Source organism: Psammomys obesus, unplaced genomic scaffold (genome assembly GCF_907164565.1).
Source record: "Psammomys obesus unplaced genomic scaffold, mPsaObe1.curated_primary_1811, whole genome shotgun sequence".
In the NCBI taxonomy this organism is placed as follows: domain Eukaryota; kingdom Metazoa; phylum Chordata; class Mammalia; order Rodentia; family Muridae; genus Psammomys; species Psammomys obesus.
The window spans coordinates 14270657-14281310 of NW_026596244.1; the positions used below are offsets into that span (position 1 = coordinate 14270657).

Sequence of the window (10654 nt, forward strand, 5' to 3'; positions counted from 1 at the left end):
AATGCAGGAAGGCAGGCAGACAGGAAGGCAGGCAGACAGGAAGGCAGACAGGAAGGCAGGCAGGAATGCAGGAAGGCAGGCAGGAAGGCAGGCAGGAAGGAAGGCAGGCAGGCAGACAGGAAGGCAGGCAGGAAGAAAGGCAGGAAGGAAGGCAGGAAGGCAGGCAGGCAGACAGGAAGGCAGGCAGGAAGGAACTCAGGCAGGCAGACAGGAAGACAGGAAGGAAGGCAGGCAGACAGGAAGGCAGGCAGGAAGGCAGGCAGGAAGGAATCAAGCTAGAACTAAAACCTTGGAAGCAGAAAGTCACTGCCATTACAGATAGGGAAGCAGTGAACTCTAAATAGCAATCTCCGTTCCAAAGCCTCCAGTTAAAGGCATACTTCCTATAAGACAAAGCACTCTGAAGTACTTGTGAAAAGAATTTTATAATATTATAAAATAGAATACCTACAGTTGTTTTTATTTTTGAGAAGGGTCTTGCGTAGCCCAGCATGGCTTCGGTATGCTCATGGCCATGGCCGGCTTTAGCCTCCCACCCTCCTCCACCCCGTGTCCTGTGCTCTGTAGGCATGTGCTGCCTTGCTGGCTCTTAGGAAGTGCTGGGGACTGAACTCGGGGCCTCATTCGTTACAAAAAGCCCTCTGCCAACCAAGCAAGCTCTCTCCCCAGCCCTAGAAACACAATTCATGCCATCTATTCCACACAACAATCATTAAAATTGTCACAGCCCTAATTTTCCACACACGTTCTACGTACAGTAGGCGTGAGCCTAACATGCCTATCTGCAAAGACACTTCTCGCAGAGAGCCGTTTCACGGCGCAGATCACCTCAGCAGCCAAGAGCGGAAACATCTTCGTGGTATATAAAAGTGCAATAGCTAGTTCTCTTTGGCATCAGGCAGCCCCTTCAGAACGCTCTCACCTGCCCACACCTCTCCACCTCACAGTGGTAGAGACATCCAACTTGAACCTCACCTCCAGAACACTAAAACGCCAACTCCCGCTGGCTGCACCTGAAACTACGAACACTAGAGGGCACTCTGAGCACGGATGCCGCAAAGGTGACCCCAACCCCAGGTCCCTGCTCTCGCCTTGGCGGAAGGCCAGGTTAACAGTCTCCCCTGTTGGAAGGCACACCATCCTTCTACATTAGCTACCCTCAAAACTCACCACCTGCCAGAGCCCAAGTGACTGTGAAAAAGGCCGGTTATCCACCCTCTACTTCCTCCCTCTGCCTTGAACAATGGAGCTAATTTCTTCACACGTGGGCCACGTGCGGCCATCACTGAGCCAGCCAACCACACACACCCAGACAGTCGCTTCTGCTCATTATTCCTGTGCTCTGTCTCTACAACACAAGCTCTTCAAAGGCAGACAAACATTTTGGCGCCATTCTGCACACAGCAATTATCAATACAAACACTGCTGACCTCAAACTGAAAATGTGAGAATTAAAAAAAAACTTTTTTTTTTAACTTTCTAACTTTTTTCAGGAAGTTTTCATAACAAATGTTAGACAGGAAAGATAAATTGTTCTTCACTCATTGACCCAATGCGACACTTAAACACCGCGTGTCTGCCTTAGAACTCCTCCGGGGAAACCTAAGCCTCCAGCACCAGCGACGGGAGGTGGGCGTGTGGGAGCCAGTCAGGAGGGTGCAGCTTCGTGAGCAGGACTCGGTGTCTTTGGAAAGTCCGCAGAGAGGGTACAGCTCAGGGAACACGCCTGCCCAGCATGCAACATCATTAAAAAATACAAAACCTAAGACAGCAAGACGCTCCTGGGCCGCCCTTTCCCCTCCACCTCACGGATTAGATGACTACACACGAACCAGGAGGTAGGCCCTTCCCAGAACCAAGGCCGCAGTGCTTTGGTCTCGAACCTCCACGCTGTGACGAGAAGCTTCCATCGATTGTGGTGGCTGTTCCCAGCAGCCGCAGCTGACTGGAGTCACTGCTTTGAGGACAGTGCTGTGTGCCATTGCCATCACTTACGCCAGCACCTGGCACACTGCAGCTACTTCCCAGAGAGGGCGGGGAGGCAGAAGGGAGAGGCAGGAAAGCGCCAGGTCCTGGTAGATGCACTGCTACTTCAAAGTCAGTCACGGCCCCAGAACAGGAGATGGAGCAAACGAAGGAAGAGCCACTGCGTGGCTGCCTCAGCCCTGGACAGACCCACCAGGCTGCAAGCCTTCTCACGTCTACCTGGGCTCACCTCTGCTCCTGCCAGGCCAGCTAAGGCCAAAGTGTTCTGTAATTCCACTTCTCAGGTAACAAATGTTACATGAAAGGCTAAAACTACCATAACCAGTTCCTAGTTTATGAGAAGGAGGTTGGGCACTTTGAAAGTTTTATATCAGAATCAAGTAGGCTAAGACACTGCTCTTGAATAGAGGGACACCTACAGCAAGACCTTGAAAACCTGGCCAAGTCAGGTTTCCACACGAGGATCTTTAAAACCCACCCTTCTTCAAGACTGAGAAGCTGCAAAGTCTAGAGTCTGTGCTAGGAACATATTTTATGAGAGGACGGCCAAAGAGCTCTCACACAAAGCAAAGGCCTCACATCTGAAGCTTGGCTGGGGTAGGGACAGCCCAGAGGCCGTTATGTGTGCAAGATCCCTGTGTTCAAGCTCCAATTAAAAAAAAAAATCAGAACACCAAAGAAAACCATGAGTTTGCAGCAGCAGACTACATTAAGACAGAGAAAGGCATGTTTATGTAATTTTAAACTGGTCACTTTATTCACCAGCTTAGTGTCCTTTCTGCCGGGAGCCGAGGGTACGGGAATTTAGAGTCAGACGTAGTTACCTCCGGAATGGTGGGAATCCACAGAGAAGTATGTACGTAATCACGCCAGCTGCCCAAACATCCACCTTCAGGCCGTAACTGGAAAACAGGAAGAGCAGGTAATGGTGGGCCTGAGCACGTGCCAGGCTGCTAAAGTGCCACCTTTGTTAGTGTCACAGAGAAGCAGCTGTCCACCGACAAAGCCATCTGCGTTCCCTCCGTCAGACAGTGATCAGTGGCCACCCCAGCCCCGACCAAAGCTCGAAGGACGGGCTAGGCAAGAGCAGTCTGCTCCTTGAAGCCAAGGTCACGGTGTAGGCTACACCTCTCCATCCCCTTCCTTCCTCCCAGGGTGGACTGAACACCCAGCAGCGGGCCCCACGCCGAAGCGTGAGTCGGGCACTCACCCGGTCTCAGCAATGATCTCTGGCGCCACATAAGTCGGTGTGCCACAGACTGTGTACAGAGGGCCTTCAACCACCGTAGCCAGCCCGAAGTCTCCCAGTTTCAAAGACTTGGTTCCGTCTGGGTATTCGCACACCTGAAACAGAAAGCAGCCAGCAGTCACCGTGGTTGGTGGTGGTGGCCCTTGTCCAGCTGTGAGAGGAACCTGGGCTGGGTCAGGAAAGACTCGGTGCTTTTTAAGTTGTAAAAGGAAGTTCTTCTGCTAAGAGTACCGTAGTTGAAGAGGCTGCGCGATCTTCAGAGTTTTGCTCAACTGTGTGTGACTGGAAAGATGTTATTTCTGTCTTTGCAGGGAGGACCTTACCAGGGTGCTGACAAACCCTCTTCTTGTTTACATGCGCAGCCGGGTACAAATGGCCGTCGGCACGGCAGGTAAGGAACTCCCCCGTGCCCAGTGCTTACCCACAGAATCGTGCTCATTAAGCACAAGTTCTGGGGTCTCCTAGAGACTGGCCTGTCTCACCAGGGGCTGCCACTTGCCTTCTGGGCTGCCAGCAGGATGAGTGTTCTGAGCTCTTTTTCGGCTCCATGTGTGGAGCTGAGGATTTGAGCTCAGTGCCTTCATTATGCTAACCAATGCCCTACCACTGAGATTCACCCTGAGCCTAAATTATAAATGCCACATGGGGGAAAACCTCAGAAGCTCGAAAAGAAAACACGCTTTGGGATCAGACAGTGTGAATGTAAACAGGAACTTCACCCAATAAATCTACAGAAAAGGAAGGAAAGACTCAAACGTTAAATACAGGCTGTCAGTATCTGTATCTATGATTTGTAAACACAGAATCAACCAAGTTGCTAATAGAGTGGTTGCTAAGTAAATTATGCTACACACAAATAATGAAACGTCATTAGCTGAGAGTAAGCACTCTCTAATAAATATCTACCAGGAAAGTTATTGAGTATATTACATAGGTTTTCAAAAGCTAAAATCGTACATGAGCTACGATGTCCCAGCCTTAACAAGCACTATGGGCGTCAATGAGAGGAACTTTAACCTAAGTTTTTTATTCTTTTTTACAATGTATTCAGGCTTCCAAGAGGTGCAGGCGTGTCCATGTGCTTACAATGACCACGCGATTGAGAGCAATTTTCCTTAAGTCCAAGCAGACTTTCCTTAAGAGACGAAAAGCCAGGAGATAACATTACGCAGACTTATATCCAAGCGGACTTTCCTTAGGCGAAAACTTAAACTTGCCAAAGTACACCGTCTCTTTCATGTCCATTTGAAGGCACCAAATTTCAGAGAAAAATAGCTGCACAGACCAAATCAATGTGCCAGGCCCTGTTTCTGTATATTGACCATGCTCGCTTGCCCCCACGCTTTACTAATGAGACAGAGGTTCATTTCAACACTACCGACCTTGGAAGGCTGAGCACTGAGAAGGTGACGTGTTCTCAGTCAGTGACAGCATCGCCCACCCAGGGTGGCGACTTACGCAGCTGCCGGCAGGAAGCGCAGCGGCCTACGGCTCCCTAGGACATGGCGCCTGGCTTCACGGGCACAGTGCAGGGCCACTGGTAGGCTCCTCGCTCTCCTGCCCGCCCTCATCTGCTACAGTATTTCTTCCCGTAGGACATTACAGTGTCCTCGTGTTTACCCACAGCCAACACACAGCTCTATCTTCATGGTTTAGCGACAACAGCGGTGATTCTCAACCCTCAACGGCACTTCTCACTGTGTGAACCTCAGGGCAGAAACATACACGAATATGCCAACGATGTAGCTTGGAGTCACAGAGCCAGGACTCCACACAGGACAGTGTTCCACTGTGAACAGCAATGAGAACAGCCTAATGTCATCAGAGTTAGGATTTACGGTACATCTGCTGAAACCCAGACATTAGATCAAAATTCCCTAAGTAACTGCAGTGATAAGAACATTTTAAAGTACAATTTCCTAAACGCCTGCACCATGAGTCAGCGTCTCACTAACGTCACTGGTACTTCACGCTGACAACTCATCAGGGACTGCTTCATAAAACCGAGCGTACTGTAAACGCTCCACTTGCTCCACTTAGAACATGCATGGGGGCTGAGAGCTGGGGTCAGTCAGAAGCCGCATTTTCACCTCTGCTAAAGAATCCCAGACAGAAATGGGCGGGCAACACGCAGCAGCCAAGTAGGCAGGACTCCACAGCTAAACAAGGAGAGAAAGGATGGCCTGGACATTAAGAGTGCTTTGTCTGAGCCATCGCCTCCCCACACAGAAGACGACAGGAAAAATGTTAACAGCCTCTAAATCTTAGCTGGAGATTCTGTTCAAATCTGTGAGGAAAATTAAACAGCACTGTTATCTGCAGGGCAGAGGCCTCACTGCCTTACCAACCGACTGCAGAGCTGGGGGTGGGGCTCGCCTACCCTGGAAAGCGGAGAGAGAGGGAAGGAAACATGACTACGGAGAACACAGCTTCCCAAGGCTTCCTGACAGTTACTGGTATCTCAGGAACTCTGCAGATTTAAATAGTCTCTCAAGCACAACACTGGACTTGGAACCACACTGGCCAACCAGAAAAAAAACTGCTACATGCATTTCACAGGTGAGGGAACAGAGGCACACACCACTCAGCTAAGCCACCAAGCAGGCCTGGCAGCCAGGACCCCATCCACCCTGCCATGGTTTCTGTGTCGACACAAAGCCAAACCCAGGCAGCCACACGTGCAGATTCTGAATGAAGTTGAACAACTGTGAAAACCCCAGCCCTGCCATGTTCAAATGGCCTACCTCACACTGAGAGATGCTCTGTCAAGTGGCTGGCAGAATGCAAAACTGAAAAATGTGAGGAGTGCAGGCCCACATCCAAAGTGAATCCCTCATGCTCTCTAAATAAAACGCCAGGGTAATGATTTAGAAGGACATCAACTATGAGAAACCAAACCTCTTCTCTCCTCTGTCCCCGAACTCCTGGAAAGCCTAAATTTATCACCGGTCTCCCACAGTTAACTATGACAGGGCACAGCGAGGCCGTAACTCATAGCATTAACGGCCACCTCCATGCTCCCTGACACAGCAACCATACGTCTGCCTTGGCAGGGTGTGAAGTTATGCCACTGCTACCAGGGACGGGGATGCAAATCAGACGTCAGAACGTGCTGGGCTTAAAAACTGAATTAGTTCTCAGACGGGAGAGCAGGAGTCGTCTGGGGCATTTTAGTGCCTCAGGCACGTCCTCCTTGAGCGGTGCCATGTGCTGCCTACGTCCAGAGAGACACAGGGATTGTGTCTTCCATAGCTGGTACTGCCTCCTGGAGTCTGACCCCAGCCTGACCACCAGACACACGGAAACTCTGGACCCAAGCATGGCGGTGCGCACAGCCACAGTCCTTTCCTCTCAAGAAGCTCCGATAGGATCGTGTTTCAACTCAGTGCTAGAACTCAGAACTCAGTGCCAGCCTTGGGAACACAGAGAATCACAATCTCGTAATCACAGTACTAACAGTAGTAATGCTGCTGCTGCTGCTGCTGCTCAGAAACAATGTCTCAGACTGTAGAATACCGTCCAGCGGCCACAGCGTGAGGGTGACTTCAACACCAACTACAAGACTCATTCATGTTTTATGTGTACTGTAAACACAGCGGGAAGATACCTCCATGCAGGGTTTTAATATTTTGTATATGAAGTGACATTTCATGGTTTTGAATTTTCCACCTGGGGACATGACAACGCAAAAACATCTTTTATTCTGAGACAGGATCTCGCGTGGTGGCCCAGGCTGGCCTCAAACTCACTGTACCACAGATCTGTGCCACCATGCCTAGCAAGTACATCTTTGGATGCTTCTGAGCTTCAGATTAGGGTTTTGTAAATCCCTCAAAGAAGAAGACAGTAAGAAGAGAACTCTGCCTTGTACCCAGGAGGGTTCGTGCGGCACTGTTCTTCGTTTCCCCTGTAAAGGAAACTGCTCGCGGGCTGTCCAGAGCCCCCAGTGTCCTGCAGTGGAGGACGACAGCAGGAGGAGAGCTCAGTTTCCGGGGAACTGCATGGCGACCGAGGACGTCTGACGGCATCACGCCCTGGGCTGGGGTGGAGCGGGCATGCTAGGCTGATGGTGTTAGAGCCACCTCCTCCACGGACCCAGCCAGCAGGCCTGTCACCAGAGCTGGCTGCACCACGCCTGGGACCTTTGCTAGCCAGATCTGGGCAGCGACCTGTGCAATCATGCCTCCTGGTGGTGGCAGAGCCAGGGCCGACCACCGGCCTCCCTCAGAAGCCTCTATGTTGCTCTGTCCGCCACGTTTCGGAGACACTGTCCCATCCAACAGAGGAGCTCACCATGCTCGAGGACAGGACAGGAAGTTTTACATGTGTGGTCTCTCTCCCAAGAGCATCAGAGGGAGGGCACGCCTGACCTCTCCCTCGACAGAAGTCCTGAAGAGCCTGGAAAGGAAGGCTACTGCTGCTGAGAAGGCCATTACCAAGGAACGCTAGGGTGCACGGCTGCGCCGGCTCCTGAGCTCACTGCTGCGCAGCCAAGGTAGCAGCCGACCAGGTACCCTCTGCCCCTGTGGTGAAGTCCCCGTGGACGGGGAGGGGAGGGGAGGGATCTGACCTAGGTCCTCTGCATAGATGTATGGCTGAGTAGCTTGGTGTTCTTGTGGGAATCCCAACAGTGGGAGCGGGGCTGTCTCTGACTCTTGCCTGCTGTGGGACCCTTTTGCTCCTTCTGGGTTGCCTTGTCCAGCCTTGATGTGATGGTGTCTGGTCCTACTGCAGTTTGTTAGGCCATGCTTGCTTGATGTCCCTAGAAGGCCTACGCTTTCCTGAGGGGAGGGGAGCCGTGGGGAGAGGAGGGAAGAAGGGAAACGTGGTCACGGTGCAATAATGAAAGAAGAATGTTTTAAAAAGAGAAAGAGATGAATGGCATTACCAGACGGGTTAGCAAAACTGAATTTTGAAAAGAAGATAGGAAAGATGCATTGTGAGAACTCCAGAAAGCAGAGGGGCCATGACTGGGCTCGGAGACTCTGGGGTAAGTCAAAGGCTTACAAGAGGAAGAGGTCGGCCACAGCGGGATAGGACGTTACGAATGAGGCCAGGGGAAGAAACGGAGGGTGAGGCTGGCGAGCTGTGACTGCCGAGGCAGGGAGAGCAGCACTCAGCGCCTGTGCCGCTCCCAGCCAGTCTTCAGTCCCCGACAGTGGTCACAGCCCAGCAGGAAGGGCTTCAGCATGGGTTAATGGTGAGTGCCAGGCCAAGTCAGAAGAGAAAGGGTCATAAAAGGTCAGGAGGCTGGAAAAACAGACCGTGACCCATGGACCAAGGTCCCCACGCACCAAAGAAAATACTTTTCATTCTGTAGAGCACGATACACGTTCAAGGCCTGGGGACACAGCATCTCCCACAAAGCTGAGAGGAAAGGGTGCCTCCGAAAGCCTGTGTACACGCGAGCGCGTCTGCTCTACCTCTCTCATGTACCTCTACTTGTCTCGGTTCATTCTCAAAGTTACACACTTTACGGTTCTGTTCTCTTTCAGCTAGCATTGCTGCCGTGAACTTAGAGGTCAAAGGTGCCCCAGACCCGCCTGTATCAGAGTCTTGATGCCCAGGGCAGCGATACTGGGGGGTGTGGAACCATCAGCAGGCAGAGGTTTGTGCAGGGACGTACTTCACTGCCCTCAAAGGCCCCAAGTCTCCTTCCTCCCTTTCTTTGCTTCCTGGATGGTGAACTGGGCAGTTGCCTTGTGCCCTCAGAGCTGCCACCACCTATCAGAGGCCCAAAGCAATGGGCCCAGCTATACTGGACTGCAACTCCCAGAACTCTGAGCCCGAACCCAAGACCCTTTACTCTTTACACACGGATTATGCCAGGCGTTCCTTCATCATAGCAGGGGGCTGACGTGATCAAAGGCCAGTGAAAGCGCACTTTCCAATGGAAAGCAGAGCACACATCCAGCCAAGAAGCCCATCAGGAATCGATGCATGCATGAAAAATTCCCACCCAGCCTGAACTTGCTGGTTTTTAGAGTTTCCCACCCTCTTTCCATTACTGTGGTTTTGTTTTACACTCTAAATGTCACAATTCTTTTGTATGTGATGGTTTTCGTAGTATTACAATCATTCTAAAAGAACAGAAAGAAGCATGAGTTGAAAATGAAAGAGCGGAGACTTTGAACATACCAGAAGATTCTCGGGTTTGATGTCTCTGTGGACAATGCTGAGGCTGTGCAGGTACCTGAGGGCACTGGCCAGGTTGTACACCATGGCACTGCCATCCCTCTCGGTGTACTTGGTTGAAGAAGTAATTGCGTCAAAGAGATCGCCACCCTACAGGGTAAAGAGGAGAGAGATGCGTCGAAACGCCAACAGTTCAGTCCCGTGAGATGAGGGCGCCACGTGAGCTTGGAGCAGATGAAGGGCCACGCACCAAGTGAATGTGAGTGAGCTAAGAAGTTCGGAGCTTGTGGGACACTTTAAGAGCAGATTCCCGCGGCCACTGCAGGCCTGGAGATGACCACCACCCTCTTACCTTGACCAGCTCCATCACCAGGAAAAGCTCAGTTGCCGTCTCCATCTCCTCCACCAACATGATGATGTTGGGGTGCTTCACTCGGCGCAGAATTGACACCTCATTCTCAATCAGATGTTCCTGTCAAAGGGTACAGAGAGGGACATAAAGCCAGAACCTTCTGCTCTGTCCCGCCCCCGGAGGACAGCAGGTCCCAGTGTCCTGATGCCACATGAAACGGTCTCTGGGCACAGGACACCCACACTGTCCTCTCAGCCCCAGGTACAGGCAGCCCACCCGTGGGCAGCTCTCGCCTGGTGAGCAGGCGAACACACACAGTTAGGACTCCACTCTGCGCACTATGCCGTCCACAGGCCGGGGCCAGAGCCGCCACCTCCCTGCAGCCAGGAGAGAGTAACGACCAGGCATGCAGGAAAGCTGGCACATACGCTCCGAGATTAAAGCGTTTGACTGTTAACAATATAAATTTTAACTTCATGCTAAAATTCATGAAAACAAGCTTTCTTCTTCTGTGAGTGGGTGTGAAGTCACTCACCAGATGGCGGCCCCTGCACTTCGTAACTCACAAGTCTGAAAGGCACCACACCACACACTTCATTTTACCTATAAGCATGTCTCGCTGAAAACACTGCCCAGTGTTGCCCACGCTGCCGTGGGCAGGAGCCGCTATGCAGTTAAGTGTGCACTCCGCTACAGCTACACATGGTGACCCTTCTGTTTCACAGTCACACACAGCCACACACAGCCACCCACAGCCACACACAGCCGCACACAGCCACACAGTGACCCTTCTGTTTCACAGTCACACACAGCCACACACAGCCACACACAGCTACATAGTGACCCTTCTGTTTCACAGTCACACGTTTCACAGTCACACACAGCCACACACAGCCACACAGTGACCCTTCTGTTTCACAGCCACACACAGC

General features: G+C 51.7%; 1 protein-coding gene across 6 annotated transcripts in view; it reads right to left on the bottom strand.

The window, feature by feature from the left end:
- The window catches only part of Dclk2 (doublecortin like kinase 2), a 119943-nt gene that overhangs the window by 9487 nt on the left and 99802 nt on the right, over window positions 1–10654 (bottom strand). For all 6 annotated transcript variants that reach the window (XM_055596596.1, XM_055596598.1, XM_055596599.1 and 3 more), the window contains 4 exons: window positions 9723–9842; window positions 9374–9520; window positions 3197–3330; window positions 2811–2888 (listed from right to left, as the gene is read on the bottom strand). In XM_055596596.1, the coding sequence (XP_055452571.1) occupies window positions 2811–2888; window positions 3197–3330; window positions 9374–9520; window positions 9723–9842 (479 nt within the window). The remainder of the gene's footprint in view (window positions 1–2810; window positions 2889–3196; window positions 3331–9373; window positions 9521–9722; window positions 9843–10654) is intronic.